General features: G+C 43.8%; 1 protein-coding gene across 4 annotated transcripts in view; it reads left to right on the top strand.

Annotated features, from left to right (window-relative positions):
• The window catches only part of HMCN1 (hemicentin 1), a 301,360-nt gene that overhangs the window by 40,201 nt on the left and 236,046 nt on the right, over positions 1–25,113 (top strand). For 3 of the 4 annotated variants that reach the window (XR_014169289.1, XM_081914788.1, XM_081914789.1), the window contains exons 2-4: positions 11,401–11,471; positions 15,087–15,245; positions 18,163–18,285. Coding sequence is in view for 3 of the 4 variants with exons in the window: in XM_081914788.1 (XP_081770914.1) it covers positions 11,401–11,471; positions 15,087–15,245; positions 18,163–18,285 (353 nt within the window). In the remaining variant the exon portion in view is untranslated. Of the gene's footprint in view, positions 1–11,400; positions 11,472–15,086; positions 15,246–17,014; positions 17,083–18,162; positions 18,286–25,113 lie in introns of those variants that run through there. The other variant, XM_081914790.1, reaches the window with a different exon arrangement.

Raw genomic sequence — 25,113 nt, 5'->3', positions numbered from 1 at the left:
TTTTGAGAGCCAGTGTGGTGTAGTGGTTAAGAGCTGTAGACTCGTAATCTGGTGAACTGGGTTCGCGTCTCCGCTCCTCCACATGCAGCTGCTGGGTGATCTTGGGCTAGTCACACTTCTCTGAAGTCTCTCAGCCCCACTCACCTCACAGAGTGTTTGTTATGGGGGAGGAAGGGAAAGGAGATTGTGAGCCACTTTGAGACTCCTTCGGGTAGTGATAAAGTGGGATATCAAATCCAAACTCTTCTTCTTCTTCTATTCTCATTGACCAGCTGTGTGGGATATGTATTGGGACCACTGTTCTAAGATGGTTCCACTCCTACCTACAGGTCCAGATATTAGCATTCAGAGATAGTGTTTTGACTCCATGGTCTTTGCATTAACAGTGTACTGCAGGGTGCAATCTTGTCCCCAATGCTGTTTAACATATATGAAGCACAGGGTGCAGTCCTTCGGAGCCTGGGGCAAAGTGTTATCACCAATAATTCCCAGTACTGGAAGCCAATGTAGGTCTTTCAGGACTGGTGTTATATGGTCTTGGCGGCCACTCCCAGTCACCAGTCTAGCTGCCCCATTCTGGATTAGTTGTAGTTTCCAGGTCACCTTCAAAGGCAGCCCCACGTAGAGCGCATTGCAGTAGTCCAAGCGGGAGATAACCAGAGCATGCACAACTCTTGCAAGACAGTCCGCAGGCAGGTAGGGTCTTAGCCTGCATACCAGATGGAGCTGGTAAACAGCTGCCCTGGACATAGAATTGACCTGTGCCTCCATGGACAGCTGTGAGTGCAAAATGACTCTCAGGCTGCGCACTTGGTCTTTCAGGGACACAGTTACCCCATTCAGGCCCAGGGAGTCCTCCATACCCGCGCACCCCCTGTCCCCCCAAAATAGTACTTCTGTCTTGTCAGGATTCAACCTCAATCTGTTAGCTGCCATCCATCCTCCAACCGCCTCCAGGCACTCACACAGGACCTTCACCACCTTCACTGCTTCCGATTTAAAAGAGAGGTAGAGCTGGGTATCATCCACATACTGATGAACACCCAGCCCAACCCCCCTGATGATCTATCTCAGCGGCTTCATATAGATATTAAAAAAGCATGGGGGAGAGGACAGAACCCTGCGGCACCCTGCAGGTGAGAACCCAGGTGTCTGAACACTCATCCCCCAACACCACTTTCTGGACACGGCCCAGGAGGAAGGAGTGGAACCACTGTATAACACTGCCCCCAGCTCCCAGCCACTCAGGACCTGATTACTGCAATATTGTGTGTGACAAAATATTGCCAGCACATAACTCAGAAGCTTATACTGGCTGCTCATACGCTACCATGCCAGGTTCAATTTGTATTAATTTACAAGGCCTTAACAACTTGGGGCCAGGATACTTCAGGGTCCCCGTGATACCTTATATCCCTGCTCAATCACAGAGTTCTTGTGGGTAGTCTCTGTAAGTAGTCCCACCTGGCTCAGATGTGCTGTTCATATCCACAAAGAACTATGAGTTCAGTATACTGGGTCCAATTTTGTGGAATTCCCTTCCAGTTGAGGTTAGACAGGCCCTCTCCCTGCTGAACTTTGAGTGCTTACCGAAGAGCCCCACTTCCCAAAATAGCAGGCTTTTGAATTGAATTCTGATGTTATAGTTTTAACTCATGTTGATTCATGTTTAGTCTTATTGTATTGTCTCCTATACAGTCATGCCTCATGTTACGTTTGCTTCATGTTACGTTTTTTCAGGTTGCGTCCTGCGGCGACCCGGAAGTACCAGAAAGGGTTACTTCTGGGTTTCGCCACTCGCGCATGCACAGTAGCGCTAAATCATGCTTCACGCATGCGCACAAGTGCCAAATCTCGCTGCTCACCTGCGCAGATACAACACTTCAGGTTGTGGGCTTTTCTGGGCCTCCAGAACGGATCCTGTTCGCAACCAGAGGTACCACTGTATAACACACAGAAATGATTATGATTAAGCCGTATTAAATGGTTGAAATGAATAACTAATTTAAAAAAATGTGCCAACAAAATGATTCTGTAGCATGTACGAATTGCACCCATCAATTACATTTGGATGTGCGTACTTTAATTTATTATGCATTTTCAAGTTTAAAAAAAGATATGTTAAGCATTTTAAGACAGTTTCTAGGATTTGGGCGTCTTGGCCAAAAAAGATATTTTCAACTGACTGGTCAAATATTGTCAATAATGGCTATGACTAGTATCCAGAGTAGTGCTAAGTAGTTGTCTTGCCAGTGCAAGGATTTACACTTGTGCAATGGGACTCTCCGCCTGTGTGTGCCTTGCACCTTTTCCAAATATGTTCTTGAGGGTTGGGAAAATCCCCAGAGCAGACTTAGGGGGTGCATGTGGGGAGGAGAGAGGAAGATCCTCTTGCACGAGGCCAGATCCTTACACTGATGACAGTTAGTTACTTGGTGCTACATTGGACACAAGCCTAAGTATTTTTAAGGCATTAATTTCATTAGAACAAGAAAACAATTAACATTAATCAGCAACAGGTTGCTACTTAGGCAATTGCAAAAACCCCCACAAATTAGCCAAGTGTTGCTGTGAAACCAAACAATTTTTTAGGAAACAATGATGGATTACAATTATCAACAATGTTAAATAAGGTTTCTATAAATGTGAATCATTTACACAGCTGTTCTCTGCGGTTTTATCCTGGAACATCAGGACAGCCTTTCGCTAGAAGAGCTTTTAAAGGAATTTAAATCAAATGAAGTATCAGCAGCTTTGAAAAGTTTAAATGCAGTTATGAATATTAATTCACACCTACACAGTGGATGGGTTTAAATGCTCAACCTTAGTTTAGTAGCTGCAATAAGCAATCAGACTGCACCTCTCTCCTTAAATCATTGTTTAATTGAAGTAGCAGTTAACTATTATTTCCAAAACAGTTATGTGATTTAATGCCACTTTACTAACCAGGTGAAATGTATGAGTCATGAAGCAGGGACTTTCCCTCAGCATCTCCACTCTGTGTTCCTTCTTCCCCAGTTAGCTCCTGAGGTCTGGGAAGCTCTTTTCCAGGAAGTCTTCTCTTCTCATGAGGTGGCCAAAGTATTGGGGTCTCAGCTTCAGGATCTGTCCTTCCAGTCACCACTCAGGGCTGATTTCCTGAAGATTGGATACGTTTGATCTTCTTGCAGTCCATGGGACTCTCAAGAGTCTCCTCCAGACCATAATTCAAAAGCATCAATTATTCGGCAATCAGCCTTCTTTATGGTCCAGCTCTCACTTCCATATATGCGTGACCTGTATTAAAACCTTTGTGTCCCACCTCCAAATTGGCAACATGAAAATCTCCCCAGAAACTCAATTGCCCAGTGACTGCCTGTGGCCATCCAAACAGGGTGGCCTGCTAGACCCCACCGATCACGTGCTCTCTATTAGGGCGGACATGTTTTAGTGTTTCTGATCCTGGTGATCTACCATATGCGTTGTTTTGTGGTGGCCCTGGTTAATTCCAAAGCTTTTAGGAAACAGCAGAAGGGAGCCTGGACTTGCTGAGATGTTTGGGAAGTGGTGTTAGAAAACCACAAGAGGGCAAAGGGGAGGTTGCTGGGAGTTTCTCCCACTGAATTAGAGATGTTATGCCTCTGCAGCTTAGTTACAATCTCTTGGGACGCTGGTGGGTTTTCATGGCATTTGCTGCGGAGCATGTTGATGATGTAATCCGCCAAAAATGTGATGCAGAGTTTATTTCCCCCCGAAGGAGTCTGTTAAGGAATACTGAATTCCTTGCTCTGGAACGTTAAGGTTTGCCTTATGTATGCAGTAAAATCTATAAGGATTGGTAGATGTGTCGTTTTACATTTATACCAAAAGTAAGTGCAGCTCTGTTCTCTCCTGCAACCTCCAAAACGGAATTTCTATTCATTGTCGCAACCAACCAGTCGTGGCCTTCCCCCTGGATAATTAAAAGTGATAAGGGGCAGGCAGATAATCAGTCAGGCAATTCCATTTTATTTTCCAAGTTACAATGTTCCATAGCTCCTGGAGGCCACTGAGAATGCCCAGTGCTTGTCAAGCTGCTTTTTCTAGGATGTTTATATTAATGTTAATAATAATAATAAATTTATTATTTATACCCTGCCCCCCAACCATAGCTGTCAACCGTCCCTTATTTGGCGGGAAAGTCCCTTATCCCAGCGCCGTGTCCCGCTGCTGTCCCTTATTGATGACGCCCCTTAAATTTCCCAGGTTTCAAAGGAAGCAGCTCCTCTCCCTCCCTCCCTGCTGACCAGGGAGGAGGGAGGCTCCAACTGTGTTGCTTGGCTGTGTTGTTCACCCAATAAGAAGTCTAAGAACGACTGGGGGGGTGGAGCTTGCATGCCTTGTGCCAGTCAAATCGGCCACGTTGCCTGGGGACTCGCCTTTGCTCAGCGCTTCCCAGTGGAGAGGTGACGGTGGTTTTCCTTGCTGCATCCCCTTTGCCGGGTTGCTGCACTGTGGGAAAGCGTGTTCTCCTTCATGGAGAGCACGTGTTGCGGTGGGGGCCGCCAGGACACTCCAAAGTTGGGGGCGGGCTAACTGATCGTTGGCCACTGATGCGATTGGGGCTTCCCTTGTTGTTGGGAAGAAGTTAATGTTGCCATTTATTGATTGACAGCCAGAAATACTAAAGAACCAGAACCACCACTTGAGGCTTTGTTTGGCTGCTGGCTGGGCTTTCTGCCTTTGGCTCTGAGGGGCTCAGAAGCTGAACATACCTGTGCCCCCAAATCCCTTATTTTGGCTGCTGATCCCTTATTTTCAAATCTGTAAGTTGACAGCTATGCCCCCAACTGGCTGGGTTTCCCCAGCCACTCTGGGCAGCTCCCAACAGAATAGTAAAAACACGATAAAACATCAAACATTAAAAACTTCCCAAAACAGGGCTGCCTGCAGACGTCTTCTAAAAGTCATATTCTTGTTCCTTTTAAGTATATATATATTAATTGTCCTTCTGCAAACCTTGGGGTTTCTCAAGCATGGGGATCCCTTCCTCTTGTTTCGCAGTGGCTCCAGTCCTGTTAACATGGGCTCCCAGTGTAAGAGGACTGAGAAACTTGCAAAATGTTGTGATATATCTGTGGGTGTGCATGCATTAACGGAAGCTCTGTCTGGAAGTAGTTTAAGCGTCCCTCCCCAAATGCTAACATCTGTGATCAGAGACCATGCTGATAAGGCAAGGTTGGAGAACCTTTGGCCCTCCAGATGTTGTCGGACTCTAGTTTCCATCTGATCAAGGCAGCATAGTAGTCAGTGGTTAAGGATGATGGGAGTTGTAGTCCAAAACATCTGAAGAACCAAAGGCTCTTTGGCTCTTCTATAAATCATTACTTCATGTGCAAAAAGTAAAACAATAACCTTCTCTGACTAGTTCTTGAACATTTAAAGCAATTTAGAGCAGTTTCTCAGTTCGACCCCTTCCCACCTGGTTGTCATTTTCTTTCTCTCACTTACTCAACATCCCATCTTACTGGGCGGTTATTTGGGGGAGTGGGTTACTGATGATGTGTACACATCTTTAGATACTGTGTGTGTGTATTTAGGGTTCTAAATGGTAAATACTTCAAAATGGGGTTGCGTGTTCAGTAAAGTATGCTAAAAAACTATTTTGTGAATACTTACAATATCAGATGGAATTTTATGAATGCTCAAATATGTATGTGTGTGAGAGAGAATGTATTTATTAACAGTGTGTTCTACTAGATGCAGTATTGTTGTTGTTTAGTCGTTTAGTCGTGTCGGACTCTTCGTGACCCCATGGACCAGAGCACACCAGGCCCTCCTGTTTTCCACTGCCTCCCGTAGTATTACTCAGAAGTAAGACTCACTGTCTTCAATGGACCTTACACACCATAGAAGAGTGTTTAGGATTGCAGCCTAAATTTGAAATATTCGCTGTGATGTGAATTTGGGCACCAGTTACTGATGGAGGCAGGGACACAGGTGGCGCTGTGTCGCTTGGGCTTGCTGATCGAAAGGTTGGTGGTTCGAATCGCTGCGACGGGGTGAGCTCCCATTGTTCAGTCCCTGCTCCTGCCAACCTAGCAATTCAAAAGCACGTCCAAGTAGATAAATAGGTACTGCTCCAGCAGGAAGGTAAACGGTTTCGCCAGAAGCAGCTTAGTCATGCTGGCCACATGACCCGGAAAAACTGTCTGCGGACAAACGCCAGCTCCTTCGGCCTGTAAAGCGAGATGAGTGCCGCAACCCCAGAGTTGTCCGCGACTGGACTTAATTGCCAGGGGTCCCTTTACCTTTACCGATGGAGGCATTCACCAGGGTTAGGCTGATACATTATTGTTATGCTTTATGCCTTAGTCCAGTGTTTCCCAAACTTTTTTGGGCAACGGCACACCTGTTTACTGAAAAGAAATCTCACGGCACACCACCATTAAAGCCCCGCCCCGTGACGTCAGCGCGCAGCGTCACGCCGGGAGGGACGCACGAAAGTGAAAGTTTTTTCCCTCCCCCTTGCCGGGGAACCTCCAAGCTTTGGGGGTGGGAGGAGGCAGCAGAGCGAGGGACTGAGGGACGGCGGCAACTGAGGCGGCGGCGGCTGTTGTGGTGGTGGCGGCGATAGCGGGCGGAGGAGGGGGCGGCGGCGGGGCTTGAGGAGCCGTCGCCGGGAGTTGCTGCTGCTGTTGTTGCTGCTGCTGCCCGGACATGCCGGCCTCCTCCTCCTCCGCTGTCTCGCGCTCCTCCCTTTTGCACGCGCTGCCCCGCCGCTCGGCACCACCACCGCGGAGCCGCCCCCGGCTCGACGCGGATCCTCGCCGCCGCCGCCTCTCACCGCCCGACTCACCCGCCTCCCTCCCACGGCACACCAGCCAATGTCTGACGGCACAGTAGTGTGCCGCGGAACACCGGTTGGGAAACACTGCTTAGTCTAAAGGATTTTGTGCTGAGTGACAAAGTCTGGACTGAAATATCTGTGTTTCTTACAAATATTCTCCCCCCCACCCCGCTGCGAAAATGGAGCTGATCTTTTGCTGCTTAACCTTGCGTTCATGGGAGGGGTTTTCTCCAAAAGGTTTGGGAGGGGGTTTCCATCTATCTTACTGGGTCTCAGCAGGAAGTGTGGCTGATGGTATACCGTGGAGAGAGCCACATACTGCTTCCTGCTGGCCCCACTTCCCGGAATGCCTTGGGAGCGATGCGATGCTTAATGATATGGTGTCACTCGCAAGGAATTTGAGGAAACACAGCCAGCAGGAAACTTCGGAGAGAGCCTTGTGCTGTTGCAAATGGTGTAGGGATTTTTAAGTTGAAAAAGCAAGGGGGAGAGGAAGGAAGAACCGTTGGCCACCTTATATGGTTAAGTACGAACCCCAAAACGTTGGATATTTTCTCCTTCGCCTGTATGTTTTTTGGGGGCATATTGTGTTTCCCACCCACCCAACAACTGGCCAAAAAGTAAAATTCCCCAAAACACTGGCAATTCTCTACTTCAGACACAAGGAAAAGACAGTTGGTGTATCTTCTCTTTCCTCCTGCTTTGAGCTAACACCTTTCAAATGCTGCTGTTTAGGCATTGCAAATGCCTTGAAGGGATGAACAGATGTCTCATTCTGTGTATTTGGAAAAGTTATAGTTCATTTACTTTCCAGTGAATGCAAAGCAGCTAGAAAGTCCCAACACAAAACAATATTTCAAAATATAAAATCATCATTAAGTTAAAACCCTAGAATAAATGCCAAGGAAACCACAGTCATATTGTTGTGTTAGTTCCTTAAATCTTCCACTTCATGTGAAATTTATTTTGTTGATGTCTTGTGCCTCGTTATGTTTATTAGCAAAGAGTCGTTTCCAAACACTCGCAAATGCCACAACAGCATTTGTGAGTTACATTATGAAGTCACAATTAAAAAACAAACGAAAAACAGGATAATTGCTGTCAAACTGTTGTGGAAACTTTCATCTACATAAAATGTACTGAGATGCTTCAAAGTGTGTGTTATTGTTGTCAGTTTACTGAGATATAGATTTATTTATTCAGATTATTTCCTGTTTGTTTATTACGGAGGGGTGTTGGTTTCAAATTTATTTTTGGGTGGGAGGTATCCACATTCTTATGGCCTGTCAAATCTGTTGGCAGAGGGTTTTGTGTTGTAGTGTTTGGTCAGTTGCTTAGGGACCGGCCTAAACACCATCTTGGTTGTGTTAACTACAATTTTGTGGTTTTCCAGTTTAGGAAGACGCGGCCTTGTTCAGTAACATGCAAGCATGGCTTAGGGGGAAAAAATCCTTTCCATATGTCATCAATTCAATGTGCTTTCAAAGTAGTTTTGAAAATTCCAGAGCTAAGTTTGATATTTGTTCTTTTGTGTTGAAACTATATAATAAGTGTGATACTTCTGACTCGTAGCTGTACCATGTTTCATGATATATTGTAATCATGTATGGAAAGAAAGGTCTTTAGTAAATGCACTGGTAACTTCAGCCTAACGTTTCATTTTATGCTGTAGGGTCTCAGAAATGTTTATCTGTAATTTAGATGTTTCTCCACAACTTCTTATGATACAGTATATGTGTCATCTCTTTCATTAGTGCTTTCCAACGTTGTTGGTTTTTTTTAAAAACCACCCCGCAAGCAGAAAATTAGAAAAGGATAGGTCTAGAATATTTCTCCCTGGTGTGCTAGCTTTCTACTTCAAGGGAGATTTTGGTGGTATTTTCCACCTGCAATCTGAAATGATAGTCCTACCACCCCTTTCTGTTGTGTTAGACTGGTGCCACAGGGACAATGTTACCTCAACACCACGGAATATTACTCACTCCTGCTGCCCCCTTTAATTCAGGGCTTGAGGTGTTTGGAAGAGATGCCAGTGATGTTTTTAAAAGAAAAGGCAGGTAACCCTAGTATATGAGATTGGGGTTTGATAGAACCTCAAGGAAGACAAACCAAACATGGCAAATGTCACCAGTGGTGCTGGTCTTTCACCATATTTTGCAAAATGTTTACTCATGTGGCATGCTTTTTTCTATTGCCAAATCTGCATCTCAGGACCCCTTCTTATATGGTGCTTGGCACTTGGATTTGTGAGCTGTATAGTTTGGTATGGTATGTGGTGCAATAATGTTGGACTAGGAGTGGAGAGACCTAAATTGAAATCTCTGCTAACTCCTGAAACTTACTGGGTGACCTGGGTCCAACTATTATCCCTTGGCTTAACCTAACCTATCTCCTAGGAGTGTTGTGATGCTAAATATGTAGAAGGAGTGAACCATGCTGCAATGTAGCATATATACAAATACCAAGTCTGAATAGAGAATTTGAATCCAAGTCTACTCAGAGCAGATCCACTGAATTTACTTAACCTTTGATAATAGTCAGAACCACTGCTTTTTTCCCTGGTGAACGCAGGGGTATGCATACCCCTAAACATTTTGTGAATCTAAGTTTGGCCTCCTTGAGGGGCAGTATTTCAACATGAGTAGGAAAATGAGAGTACCCCTAAACATTTTTTTAGAAGGAAAAAAAAAAGCACTGGTCATGACGATTAACTTCAGTGAGTCTACTCTGAGTAGGATTAGGGCCTTGTGGCGGTTCCCTCACTGCGAGAAGTGAGGTTACAGGGAACCAGGCAGAGGGCCTTCTCGGTAGTGGTGCCCACCCTGTGGAACGGCCTATCTTCAGATGTCAAGGAAATAAACAACTCTTTGACTTTTAGAAGACATCTGAAGGCAGCCCTCCATCATCATCATCATCATCAACCTTTTATTCGACTGTCAGTCAGAAAAAAAATACATTTGTCAATACACAGTTAAAACATCCAGGAAGATTTTAGAACTTAGCCAACACTAAAATGGGCTAAACAGATAGCCCCATATCAGTACAGTCAATTATAGTCTTGCGACGCTTAAAAGCTAAAAAAAGAAATTTGGCCACCAAGGAAGGTATAGCTCTAGTGACATTATTCAGCAAGTGTAAAACCTGATTTTCTTCGGGTAGGAAGCTAAATTGACATAGGAGTGGGTCTATAAAATTTTGTCTAAGCTCTGCATAAGAAGGGGAAGTCAAGAGAATGTGTTTGGTGGACTCAACCACACCGATGGCACAATGACAGGTTCTCTGGGCATATGGTACTCCCCTGTACCTTCCCCACAATATCGCAGAGTCAAGGACATTTAATCTAGCCGCTGTAAGAAGTCTGCGGTATTCCACATAGTGGATTTCTGCAAGGTAGCGGGCTGGTATGGTCCGATAAATCTGGTCCCCTAGGAACATCCCTGGTTTTACCTGGGCTATGTCCTCTTGGAAGTTAGCCCTGTTTAGGGAAACTTTTAATGTTTGATGTTTTATCGTGTTTTTAATATTCTGTTGGGTGGCTGTGGAGACCCAGCCAGATGGGTGGGGTATAAATAATAAATAATTACTATTATTGGTGACATCCCAAAAGCATTCAGTGTTTGAATCCTTTTCCTTATGCAGCCCAAACAAGGGGGGAATTATTAGCAGACTTAGGTGGATTGACCTGGGCAGCCTAAGAAGGACTGAGGTGGCTGTTTTCTGAAACGCTGAATCGTATGAACCAAATCTTGTCAGGACACAAATACTGTACCAAATACAAGCCATCCATTTTTAAAAACTTAGAATCACAGAAGCAGCTCTTTTCCTTCCTATAGTCCTTACCGCCCCCACCCCCCATTTCCGTTGTAAATATATAAGGGGAAAAAAATGGTCAAAACAGGCACTTAGTGGTTCCTTGTCTGAATTAATTTCCCTGGGAAACTGAATGTACAGTATGAACGCAGAAATCTACTTACTTAACAGTAAATAGACCAATACTTGTATACTTCCTTTTAACTAGCAGAAATCGTCCAAACCCCAACAATATCATTGTTTTCTTTGTCACAGTTAATGCAAGTCCTACTGATCCATGTTTTAACTGTAGTTTTTTGTTTAAAAAAGCCTGTTTCCCACAAATCTCCATCCAAACAGAGAATTCTTGACCTTATGGGATCTTTGCCAGCTATTTCTTAGAGGGTCATGGTGTGTAGCCTGAGGTATCTGAGGCTGCTTCTAAGCAAAATAAGGGATTGTAGGGAACGGTGTTTTGCTTTTCAGGGATTTGGCTGGGCAAAAGGAAGTAGTGTTTTTGTGTGTGTATGTGTGGAACGTGTGTGTGTGTGTGTGTGTGTGTGTGTAACTTGTAGTATTGTTTGTACATATTTTCTCACAGTTGGGGAAATGTTCTTGCAGAGCTGCCCAAAAGGGACCGCATTACACAAAGAGGATGTTTGGCATGTTGTCATTCAAAAATAAATCAATCAATCTGTAAATGACCTTGTTTCTCATGTCAGATCCCGCGATTGCAAAGCTGTTGATTCCCTGTAGATTTCCTGTAAAATGCAATTTGCTTTTTTTTCTTTCCCCCCTTTCAGAAATTGGTCCTGTAACAATTACCACGGATCCCAAGAAATTCCAATATGAACTCAGGGAGCTATACGTTCAGGTGAGTGTCTTGTCTCCTTGCCACAATTGCTTTGGGTGGAAAACAAAGCTAAGCCCACTCAGAATCATAGAATTGTAGAATTGGAAGGGTTCAACTCTGGTTCAATTCCCCTGCAACTCTATCCCAGCCCCAAAACAATAACAGGGGGTTTAATTACAGATTGGTCACAATACCATCAGGTAAATGATGTGTTTAAGGAGGATAAAAAGAAAATGGGCCTTGAAACGAGAAGATCCAAGCTGGAGATAGAGTTGCTGGGTGATAAGAGGAAAATATTATCAAAAATGTATAAATTACTATTAGAATGGCATACTAAGGATGAAGAATTTAAAGAGGTTATGTTACAATGGGCTAAAGATTTTGGTTATAATATTCAATTAAAAACATAGTTAAGGTTATGGAATGAAGGAATTAAATTCACTGCCTGTAGTGCATTGAAAGAAAATGTGATGAAAATGATGTATAGATGGCATCTGACACCAAGTAAGCTAACGAAAAATAAGGAATGTTGGAAATGCAAAGAAAAGGGAGGAGGGGATTTCTATCATATGTGGTGGACATGCGCTGAGGTAAAAGCTTTCTGGGAAATGATATATAATGAATTAAAGAAAATGTATAAAAATACATTTGTTAAAAAACCAGAAGCATTCCTATTGGGTATCGTAGCTGAGGAAATTCAAAAGAAAGACCAAAAATGGTTTATGGTATGCAACAATGGCAGCAAGGACTCTTTCAGCCCAAGCAATGCTTGGGTATTAATTCATTGTATCTGGAGAAGTGAATTTCCACATAGCGAGCATTAGGAAAGTGGGACATTGCATGTAATTAAATTATTGCTGTTGACATTCCATTTAGCCACACTATGATAAATTATAAAATGAAGCTTAAGGTGTTTTCAGTTTGTTGCTGTTTTCGGTTGGGATCCAATCACATACCAGCAAATTCAGGTTGTACAATTACAGTAGATTTTGTGCTCATACATTACACCTCCCCCCGACCTTTTGCAGGAAGGGAAGTGATGAGGAAATGCACTGGAAAATGTGGGATAGCAATTACTTGAATAAATGAATGTTCAATAAACAGCTGCTGTTGTCTAACCTCCTCACAAACTTTGTGCAAACAAATCATTAGGGATTCTCAATAAACAAGTTGTCTGCAGGCAACCTTTGAGAAGTCATTCAGATCTTTTGCTTGAAGAGCCAATTGTATGGTCTCCCTTCCTCAGAGTTATTGGAAGTTGAGGTGGAGGAGAACAAAAGAAAAACATAGCTTAAAATAAAAGCACAACAGCAGAACTTTCATGGCGACGAGACAGATTTCTCCCACAGGAAAGGGGGGGCGGGTGAACATGCTTTTCATTAGCTAAAGAGAAGAAGAATTAATGCCATAATTTAATATTGTAAGAATACCGAAGCAGTGGAACAAATTTCCAAAGGCGGTTTTTGAATGATCTTTGCTGCAGAAGTCAAAGTGACTGAATTTGACAGACCTGTTGAATAGGGTCGTTTAGGGATAACACGCAAGAAGAAAACATGTACTCTGTGTGTCGGGGGGGGGGGCGGGAGGAGAGCTGACGAGATCATGGCAGAAATCTAGCGTTCCAAAAACCCTATTTGAGAAAGAGAAGAATATATACAAGCCAGTTTGGGATTCCAGATGAACGTGCGCTGAATGGGCACACCTGCCCTACAGATGTAAGTCAGTTTGGAGTTCGGATTAGGGCATTCTCCTCTGCAGCCCCCGAAAAGCTGCTCTAGGGACATTGTGGGCAGGGACTTTCATGAGCGGAGGGGGCTGTGTTGCAAGGGACCTCAGTAGAAATTGGGTGGTGACCTTGTTAAAGCAGATCTCCACTGCCACAAAGTTCCTTCAACTGGCTCCAAACAATTCCCCACCCTACTGCTGCCCCCATAGCAGGGGCGGAGGAAGGGGGCGGGGGGCGGTCTGCCCCGAGTGTCATCACTGAGAGGGGGGCGTGAAATTCGCCATGTCGCCCTCCCAACCTAGTACTCCGAAAACACACTAGTACTCTGAAAGCACACCAGTGCAAGTAGATAAATAGGTACCACTGCGGCGGGAAGGTAAACGGCGTTTCCGTGTGCTGCTCTGGTTTCGCCAGAAGCGGCTTATTCATGTTGGCCACATGACCCAGAAAAACTGTCTGTGGACAAACGCCGGCTCCCTCGGCCGGTAAAGCGAGATGAGCACGCAATCCCAGAGTCGTTCGCGGCTGGACTTAACTGTCAGGGGTCCTTTACCTTTATCTTTTTAATTGTGTGCAAGGTGCAGTTTTTGCTATACTAATGTGAATAAGTTTATAACAGTTAGTCTTAAGTTCTTTTGTCTGTACTTTTTATATACCCTTTTTCTGGGTAACCAGAAAGAGGACACAGCAGAAGGAGGCTTTTCAGAAATAAAACATGACATTGTACACAACAGCCAAATTCATGGCAGCGCAGTAACTTTTCCAAGGCAATGTTTACATACAGCAATAGGAGACGGATGGACAACAACGCTATTCTGATTTGTCCCCAAAGACAAACAAATACTGCCAGTTCATGTGAATTACAGGTTTTGTTTTCCTTTTAAAATGCTCTTTCTTAATTTTCTTTCCATTTGATCTAATTTTTCTTCTTGGCCTTCCATTCTAGTCAGAAGTTACATTTTTAAAGAGCAGATCAGTGCTATTTTATGCTTAGCTAACAACTAGTTTTGATATAGTGTTCAAATTTACTTCCTTCTTTTCTAACTCCTCTTCAAGGCAGCTTTAAATAATATTTAAAGGACATAAAGCAAAACAACCAATAGAAAACAAAACACAGTGGCAACATAAATCCCTGAATATTTTACATAAACTAAACCATGCAGTATTCCATTACAGTGGTACCTCGAGTTACATATGCTTTAGGTTACATACGCTTCAGGTTACAGACTCCTCAAACCCAGAAATAGTGCTTCAGGTTAAGAACTTTGCTTCAGGATCAGAACAGAAATTGTGCTCTGGCGGCACAGCAGCAGCAGGAGACCCCTTTAGCTAAAGTGGTGCTTCAGGTTAAGAACAGTTTTAGGTTAAGAACGGACCTCCGGAACGAATTAAGTACTTAACCCGAGGTACCACTGTATTACATCCATCAAAATTTATTTTCACTGTTGAAAATACATTGCTGCCAACGTTTCCAAGTGTACACAATTTCCTGCCCATATATTCAATAAACATTTTCCAATCTTCTCTAAACGATGCATATTCCATCAGCTTAAGTTGCCATTCTTTAGTTAGGACCTTGCTCGTTTTCCATTTTGGGGCTAATGAAATACGGGCTGCAGTTGTTGCATACATAAATAACCTTTTTTGACATCTGGGAATTTCCATCAGAATTATCCCCAACAGAAAGGACTCTGGTTTCTTTTTATTACATTCATCTAGATTTACTTAATCCGTTGAATGGCTACTTAAGGAGATACTTCACATAAACAGTAATGTTTTTCATGATTGACCCCTATATCTATAAATGGGGAGGTTAAACGAATTCAGAATTTTTGTGACTTTTTAAACTTTAGCACTGGTTTTTGTTTTAAAAAGCTTACATTATTTCCCTGTTTCCCGATTATAAACAGGGGGGCGGCGACTGTCCAGAGATGAGCATTGGCGCAATCAAGATTGCTCTTGAAATTTCTCTCCCGGGTTCATTCATCTATGTTTTTACTGATGCACGATCCAAAGACTACAAGCTGACCCATGAGGTCTTGCAACTGATTCAGCAAAAGCAGTCACAGGTAGGAAACAAATTCCAATTATGATTATTTCAAACTCCCATTTTTAATTATTGTTGTTATTATTTTAAGTCTCTTTAAAAAAATGAAATGTGTTCCTATTGATTATGGTCAAATACCATCTTGCATAATATATGCAAATGACAGCTTCATCCCATGTGGAAGTCAGTTTTATTAGATTCAACGGGACTTACTTTTAGGTAAGGGATGCGGGTGGCGCTGTGGTCTAAACCACTGAGCTTCTTGGGCTTGCCAATCAGAAGGTCGGTGGTTCGAATCCCCACGATGGGGTGAGCTCCTGTTGCACTATCCCAACTCCTGCTAACCTAGCAGTTCAAAAGCACACCAGTGCAAGTAGATAAATAGATACCACTGTGGTGGGAAGGTAAACAGCTTTTCTGTGTGCTCTGGTTTCCGTCACGGTGTCCTGTTGCGCCAGAACGGGCTTAGTCCTGCTGACCACATGACCTGGAAAGCTGTTTGTGGACAAATGCTGGCTCCCTTGGCCTGAAAGCAAGATGAGTGTCACAACCCCATAGTCACCTTTGACTGGACTTAACCGTCCAGGGGTCCTTTACCTTTACCTTTACTTTTAGGTAATTGTGTTTAGGATTGAATTATACAAGTTGGAGGCGACCAGTTTCAACAAATAATAAGTAGGTCCATACAATATTGAGATGGGTAGAAGAAACTCATCAGAGGTCATGCACAGTTTTATTAATGTGTATGATATTCTAGACAGGTATTAGCAAAATATCAGCTTTCCCCACTGTCAGGTGCTGATGTGGTTGCTCGGGAGTAAACAGGCAAGACTCCAACATGTCTTTTCCAGGCTTTATTATCTGTACAGATTCTTTACAGTGCAGAGCGTCACAAGTCCCTGTCTGCTCAGTCGCTAGCAGAATCTGGGAGTGGGCGGTCCTTATACCTTCCCCAGCATAACAGCTGTGTGACCCCCCCCCAACCTTCTCCTCCCCTCTCTGCGCCAAAGACTACTGCACAGAACGGGCGCTGGCAAAGGGGGACTCGCCTCCCCTCCACTTTGTTCAGGCTTGGTGTTGAGGCTCTCTCTAGCCTCTTCTGATCCTTGCACCCCCTCCCCACTGGAGGTGTGGCTTCCCTCCTCGTCAGAGGAAGAACTACTTCGCAAGATCTTTGGAGGCCCCCTGTAACACAACTGCCCTTCCACCTCTCGCCTCTGAGCTGATGGCAGTTCCCTGACACCCACCTTGGCTATCGTTCCCTCCGTTTCCGATGTTCAGGTGTGAATGCCAGTGGTTATGTAGCCTACAGGGCATGTTCTCAACTCCTGGTGCCTTGAAACAGAACTTTGTTTGAAATCTTTGAGAGCCATTGTCAATCGGCATAGATGATGCTGAACTAAATGAGCCCCTGGTCTGATTCAGATCAATGCAGTTTCCTATGTGGGTCAACAGGTGCAACAGAGCACAGAAGCTTGCAGAAGGGCAGACAATCTGGTGGCAACCCCCCCCCCCCAAATTCTATAGGGACAGGGAGGGGACATCTGAAACAAACCTGAGGAAGACTGATCAGAAAACCACTGATAACCGGCAGTGCCGGATTTACATATGAGCTAAACAAAAAAACCCCTGGATGTACATTTCCAAAATATAAGATAAAAAACAAATAAAATAAAACCTACATACAGCAACGGTGTTTTGTGTTGTGTAGGGTCCTATGATGTAAGTAATGGGCCCCTTCTGCTAGCCTGCTCCCTAAAATATCCCTGGTTTTCTCTTTTCTATATATAGGGTGCCTACATTCTGCATGGACTGGTTGCATGGCAATATATGCAAATAGCTTTAGATACCTATTAAAGGTAAAGGGACCCCTGACCATTAGGTCCAGTCATGACCGACTTTGGGGTTGCGGCGCTCATCCCGCTTTACTGGCTGAGGGAGCCGGCGTACAGCTTCCGGGTCATGTGGCCAGCATGACTAAGCCGCTTCTGGCAAACCAGAGCAGCGCACGGAAACGCCGTTTAACTTCCCGCTGGAGCAGTACCTATTTATCTACTTGCACTTTGACGTGCTTTCGAATTGCTAGGTTGGCAGGAGCAGGGACTGAGCAACGGGAGCTCACCCCATTGTGGGGATTCGAACCGCCAACCTTCTGATCAGCAAGCCCTAGGCTCTGTGGTTTAATCCACAGCGCCTAATAGATACCTGTTAGGTCCATAAATTACCATATAGCATATATTCAACAGCGACAATTTGTTGACAAAGGACAGCCGGACCCATCACGTCCAGTAGCTTAGGGCCTCATCAAACTTAAATCTGGCTCTGATAACCGGGTTGGGTGGGGAAGGTAATGGAGTATCCTGCAGGAGGCACAGCTGACTGGAATACTAAACAGGAATGCTCTGCAAGGTAAAATTTTACTGCAGGTCCCAGTTGTCCCAAAGGGCCAGAGTTCTTGCCTGGTCCCCATCAGCTTGTCCCACCAGCTGTTCTGGTTATTGAGCAGGGACAAAACTACCACTGGAAGGTCTGCAGAACTGAAGTCTACAGTCGGGTAGGAGAGAAAAAAGCAAATAAATAACAGCTTCCAAGTTTTTACCTCTCCATTTAACTGGAATCTGGCACGTTCAGCAGCTATTTTTGCTTTTTTCAAAAAAAAGAGTTATGCTACGACTAATAAAAACTTGTAATTACCCGAGGCACTAATGAATGTTATGAAATAATGTGGCCTATCATTCCTGCTTGCCAATATGGTATTGTTCTTCTGAAAGTTATTACGCTAATTACTTAAGACTGAAAATATTAAATAAAGCGTATCCCTTTAATGACATAATGTATATTTCCTTCACTAATTGATTTCTGATGCTTTGCTTTTTCCATTCTTTTGCGTACGAGGGCTGTTTAAATATCCTTGTTTCTCCCCCCCCCCAACCATATAGGTTGTGTTTGTTCTGACAGGAGACTGTGATGATAGAGGACATATTGGTTACAAGGTCTATGAAGAAATTGCATCAACAAGTTCCGGCCAGGTTTTTCACTTGGACAAAAAGCAAGTTAATGAGGTAGGAATGAGTGGAGTTTAATTTTCATGGCAGTTCTGTGCAGGTATTGATGGGCTGTGAACTTTTATTTAGCGGCCTCAGTTTTGAACTGAACATTTCCTGCTAAATGTTTCATCGATGAAGCCGACCCTAAAGATGAAAAGTGTGGAAGAAGAAACTCAATATTTCTATTCATGTATTTATTACATTTGTATCCTGTCCTTCCTTCAGTGAGTTCGGGATAACATAGATGGAGCTATTCCATTTTATCTTTACAACAACACTATGAGGTAAGTTAGATGCAGAGATTTGCTCAAGGCCGTCCAGTCAATTTCATTAGTGAGCAGAGATTTGAACTCAGGTCTTCTTGGCTCAGCTCCCAACACTCTGTATTTACTGGCTCACTGCAGAAATATGGGTAGATTTTTAGATACTGCTTCTTTCCAGCTACGGGCAAGCATGGCATCTGAACTGTCACAAACAGTTGTTTAAGAAGTGTCCCTTTATTTAATTTCTGTTCAAAGAGAGTTTGTTAGCTCTGCGAAGCCCAATGGAACAGAGACACAGTGTTCTTCAAAAATACTGATCTTGCACAATGCCCAGCTATAAAGTATTGCTTGAGGCCAAAGTAAATGCTGCATGAATAACTCTCCAGTGACTTTAATCGAAACCTTGCAAATAGTAGCTCTGGTGGTGTGGGTAACCGGAACTGTAGCATGGACAGAGAAGGGGTTTAATCCTCTCAGTCGTACCTTGGATCTCAAATGCCTTGGCTCCCGAACAAACCGGCTCCTGAACGATCGAAACCCGGAAGTGAGTGTTCCGGTTTTCAAACGATTTTCGGAAGCTTAACGTCTGGCGCGGCTTCCGATTGGCTGCAGGACACTCCTGCAGCCAATGGGAAGCCATGCCTTGGTTTTCGAATGGTCCCAGGAGTCGACTGGACTCCTGGAATGCATTCCGTTCGCGAACCAAGGTCCGACTGTACTTTGATTCTTAGCTTCATTATACACCGAAAATACCATTTATTTACTTATTGAATTTATATACCGCCCTATACCCGGAGGTCTCAGGGCAGTTCACAGAAAAGATCAACATGAAAACTGCAATATATATAATCAAACAACAACCCAATAACCACCCCCCAAAAAGCCACATTTTAAAAGGGCATAGGATGTAAATTAGATCAACCAAAGGCCTGGTGAAAAAGGAACATTTTTGCCTGGTGCCTAAAGGTGTATAATGAAGGCGCCGGGCGAACTTTCTTGGGGAGAGCATTCCAGAGACAGGGAGCCACTGCAGAGAAGGCCCCGTTCTTGTGTTGCCACCCTTCGGGCCTCTCAAGGAGGAGGCACACGAAGGAGGGCCTCAGAAGATGATCTCAGGGTCTGGGTAGGTTCATATGGAAAAAGGTGGTCCCTGATGGTTGCTTAGTTCAGAAAAGTCTACATGCAGAGATGCAGTGGTCAGCCTCCAATGTGGAAGAGATGTTTCTGGTGCACATTTAGCTAACCAGCTTCTCGTGGCTCTTTAACAGTTCTTTCCTGGCACAGCAACATGCCTGAAACACCGTTTGGCGATTTCTGAATTAGCTCTGCTGATTTGCTTACTCTGAGCAATTGCATTCACAATTGGGCACCGTTCCACCACTTGGGCAGAAGACAGAGTTTCATTTTTGGTTTCCTGTATTAAAGCCATTCCTAAGAAAAGCATGACAAAGGTGTTATGAAGGGACTGTAAACTTGGAACATTTTGGGGGACTTTCAGGTTCCACGTTGTCACTGCGGACAATAGCTATTTCGCAAGCTCTCATGACTGAATTTGCTGAATCAAAAAAGTCACATGTTGTTAATTTTGGTAATCTAAATCATCTGCCCTAGTCGTAAACATTCTCTTGGACTTCCCAATATACACAGTATTCCATCAGCTGCCTTGCGGTATGACTCAGAAAAAAATATGAATATCGTGGGTTTTTTAAAATGGAATTTTGGTTTATGTAGTCAGAGTTTGACTGCTTTATTGTCCCACGCATGTGAACTTTTCGGACATCTTGATCATGAGCTTTTGGATTGCTATTTGTTTTTCTAGTTGTAGATCTGGATATGTTGTACTTGGAAGCGTTGTGCCTGTTACAGCAAGTTTTTGTTAAATAAATTGAAACGGGGAATTTACATGACTTGGCCTTCAAGAGGAAGCGTATCTGTATGTGGTAGGTAGGGACTTACAGAGCTTTCTTATTCTGCAGAACATTGACTTTAATATACTTCTAAAAATAGATTCTAATAAATGTTTTTCTCACACAGTGAAGTGATTACCTCCCACTTGTAAATAAAGTCACAATTGTGTTCAAACGTACTGGGTGCTTTGAGGGGTTCGGCAAATCATGGATCTGGAGGTCTAGTGCCAGATAATCACAAAAACCAAATTGTAGGTGTTATGTACTGAAGTTCTCACCCTAGGCCAGCAGGGGATACTGTAGATAGTTTTCACTCAGGTCCGCATATGCAAATAAGGAATTGAAAATGACATTCAGTGATTCGATAGTTACAGAAAGTTGTTACTGTTGCGTTGTAGTGGAGCTCTATATAAGCAGGTTGGCTGAACCCTTAAGTTCAGTTCTGTTCTGGCCTGTGAATAAACAAGAACTGTTTGAAGAATCGCTGTGTCGTCTGATATGTTCACCCACAACTTAACAGTAACCTCATGATGTCCCAGCGTAAAATGGTCAACGCAACACATCTTTATATGACTTTACCGTAGCAAGAGGGAAAACAGTTTCAATGACAGATGAATTCACTCTTTATGCAATAGATGGAATTCACGATGCTATTTAGGAGTGTTCCAACTGATTTTAGGATTCTCAGAGGGCATGTCCATTCTACACACTTAAACTGATTTAATAGTCATTTCCTCTTCCCAAGGCACCCTGGGAATGCTGGTTTGGCATGAGGTGGGGTGGTGGTGAGGCTAGCTGCCATCTGTAGCATGCATTGACATGTTCTTAGGAGTTTGAATAACTTCTTTAAAATTACACAGCACATTTCTAGGATGTCGGATAGCTATGGGCACAGCACGGAGAGCAAGTCAAGCCCACGCATCATTGTTAGCTCAGTTGGTTGGAGCGTTGTGCTGATAACAACAAAGTTGTAGGTTCAATCACCGCATAGGACATCTGCATGTTCCTGCATTCTGGAAGCATTTCCAGCTTATAGTTTCCATGACAAAATCACCTGTACTCTGTAGTCATGCACAGGGCCTTCTCGGTAGTGGCGCCCGCCCTGTGGAAAACCCTCCCATCAGATGTCAAGGAAATAAACAACTACAGTGGTACCTCAGGTTACGTACGCTTCAGGTTACATACGCTTCAAGTTACAGACTCCGCTAACTCAGAAATAGTGCTTCAGGTTAAGAACTTTGCTTCAGGATAAGAAGAGAAATCGGGCTCTGGCGGCGCGGCAGCAGTGGGAGGCCCCATTAGCTAAAGTGGTGCTTCAGGTTAAAAACAGTTTCAGGTTAAGAACGGACCTCCGGAACGAATTAAGTACTTAACCCGAGGTACCACTGTACCTGACTACTAGAAGACATCTGAAAGCAGCCCTGTTTAGGGAAGCTTTTAATTTTTGATGCTTTATCGTGTTTTTAATAGTCTGTTGGGAGCCGCCCAGAGTGGCTGGGGAGACCCAGCCAGGTGGGCAGAATATAAATAATAAAAATTATTATTATTATTATTATTATTAATTGAGAAACTTGGCTAGAGCCATTAACCAGGAGTTGTCAGTGAGGAGAGACAGTGCTGTGTACTTGACCTTCTGGCAGCAGAGTCTGGATTATTCAAGCAGCTTTAAACTTGGAAGTATTCTTGAATAGGTTTTTATTCAGTCCGATTCTGCTCAGAATTGGAATGCAAAATTAAGAATGGTGCATCCTTTGTTATGTCATATCCGACACTATGCCTTATATAATGCTGGCAGCATAGCTGCTGTTCAACCTTCAAGTCCTGGCAAAGTATTAGGATTGTATATAATGTTGCGTGATTATTTAGGTCCACTAGTCTTAATGGTTTCACTCTGAGTAGAACTTAGTTAGATGCAGCCCTTAGGAACAACTACAGTGGTGCCTTGGCTCTCGAACGGCTTAGTTGTCAAACAAATTGGCTCCCAAGTAAGTGCTCTGGTTTGCGAATGTTTTTTGGAAGCCAAACGTCCGACACAGCTTTCGTTTGAGTGCAAGAAGGTCTGGAAGCCAACCGGAAGCCACGCCTTGGTTTTTGAACCCGGAATAGATTAAGTTTGAGAACCAAGGCACCACTGTAATATGTAAGTTAGCTGTATTTACTATTAATCATTTTCCAATTCTGGTTGGACGCTAGCAATAGTTGTAAGGTAGTAACATGGATTGTGCAAATATCACCCCTTTTCAAAATCTCTTCAGCTCAATTGTTTCCCTTTGCAACATTATTTGATGATCCAGTCCAATAAAGTCATGTAGTTAATGGGATGACATCATGAGGCTGCATTTAACAGAATGGCATCATCAGTAAATGCAGTCGCAATCAATCACATTTCTTTGTGAGGAGAACGGTGGGTGAGGGCAACATAAAATAAGTAAAAATGACTTTTTGAAAAATGGGGGAAGCATTTTTTTGGTCCTGCCATTTGTTGGTGAAACAGTGTTGTTTTTTAGCTTTTAATGTGATTGAACAGAAACCATAGTAAGAGCAAAGAAAGAAATAAAAGAGCACCAGTGGTTCTTTTACACTGACTTCAATCTTCAGATACACCAAATAAGGGCTCGTCCACACTTTCTCTCCCCCCGCTGCTTCTCCCTGCGAAAAACTGCTCTTTAGTGCTCAATTGGAGCAAATGGCAACTTGGTTTTCTCCAGATTGATGCTTGCTTTGATTTATCACTAAAGAGTGGGTTTTCCCTGGGAAAGGAGCAGGGAAGGTGTTTTCTAGTCACTGGACAAGCAGAAGTGCGAACAAGCGCTGAGTAGTGCTTATCTGGTGTATTATTGGTTCCCTACAGGTTTTCAAGCACTAGTTTGGTGTGATAAATAACACAGAGATGCAGGCTGAAATCCAGAGGAGTGTGTGCATGAAATTTATGCACCTGGCTATCCCCCCAGAGTTTCCTTTTCAGAATGCGCTCCTCCCTAGAACTCTTTAAACCGTTCTGTAAATCTCCCTGAATCCAAAAAGCATTTTAGGAATAAGACAGAAGACCTGCATGAAAGGGCCATGGTAGTTCCCCCCCCCTCAAGAAAGCTCTTGTGTAATTCCCAAACTGTTTTCCGATTTGAAGGAACTAAAGAGCAGCTTGGATGTTTCTGGAGTTGGGAATGTGTAAAAAGTGCCTTTTGAAAGAAACACCTGGCTAGGGGTGGGAACATGCACACACCCCTGGATTCCAGCCATATTTTATGGTGTTGTGTCAAGACTGCACCGATTATTGCAAATACATTAACATTGCAGTCATTTTTGTCGTCACATTAAGCCTGCCAAGCTCTGGCCTGTAAAGTAATAAAGGCCTAATTATTCTAGTCTACTTCCTTTAGCTTGTCAAAGGGTAAAGATTGTTCCACCAGGGAAAGGAGATTTGGAAATTCCACCTAAACATTTCTTGCTTGCATTCTGAAGTTAGCATTTGTTCTGGCTAAAAGCCACTTTGTTTTTTGGTTAAAGCAAACAATCCCATCAATACTAACTGAACCCAGGCCCTTGCACCTGAAATTCTGAACCGTTTTGGATAAGCACCATGCAGATACAGAAAGTTTTAAATGACACTAATTCTAAATGAGGCTCTGTAGCACTTGTGAGCCTAGGGTACAGAGGACTCCTTGCTGTTGTCAAGGGATGGGGTCAGGGGCATTGTATATTCTCTCAGCTATTCACAGATGTAAAAAATAGCACATAGCATGCATGTTTCCATAGAACTGATGAAATTTCACACCTTTGCTGAAGGCTACGCAAATATTTTGTTCATGAACTTGAGAATGCAAGCATGTTATTTGTTAAAACAGAGCGGTTTTTCCTCTGTGCCAGTCGTGTTCTTATATATTAACACAGGTCCAGTTATTTCCTTTTGGTCACCATGATCCAGTGCGTAGAATAATGGACTTTAGGGCTAGTTTCAAATTCCAACATATCCCCCCAAAATTGCTGGGCGAGTTGTTGCCTTATTGTGAAACACAGAGTTTTTTGCAGGTTTCCCTAAAGGTGTCCTCTTAATACTCTGGGCGGCTCTCAACAGAATATTAAAAGCATAAAACATCAAACATTAAAAACTTCCTTAAACAGGTTTGCCTTCAGATGTCTTCTGTCTCCCATCGGATAGGAGAGCGTTCCACAGGGTGGGCGCCACTACCAAGAAGGCCCTCTGCAGGGTTCCCTGTAACTTTGATTCCTGCAGTGAGGGAACCGCCAAAAGACCCTCGGAGTTGGACCTCAGTGTCCAGGCAGAACAGTAGGGGTGGAGACGTTCCTTCAGGTATACTGGGCTGAGGCTGTTTAGGGCTTTAAAGATCAGCACCAACAATTTGATTTGTGGTCAAAGGTAGCCCCATGTAGAGGAGGAAGAAGAAGAAGAGTTTGGATTTGATATCCCGCCTTTCACTCCCTTTAAGGAGTCTCAAAGCGGCTAACATTCTCCTTTCCCTTCCTCCCCCACAACAAACACTCTGTGAGGTGAGTGAGGCTGAGAGACTTCAGAGAAGTGTGACTAGCCCAAGGTCACCAAGCAGCTGCATGTGGAGGAGCGGAGACGCGAAACCGGTTCCCCAGTTTACGAGACTACCGCTCTTAACCACTACACCACGCTGGCTCTCTAGCTCTCTTGGAGCACATTGCAG

The sequence above is a fragment of the Podarcis melisellensis genome (genome assembly GCF_964234715.1).
Source record: "Podarcis melisellensis genome assembly, chromosome: 6".
In the NCBI taxonomy this organism is placed as follows: domain Eukaryota; kingdom Metazoa; phylum Chordata; class Lepidosauria; order Squamata; family Lacertidae; genus Podarcis; species Podarcis melisellensis.
This window is presented reverse-complemented; position numbering and strand designations above follow the sequence as displayed.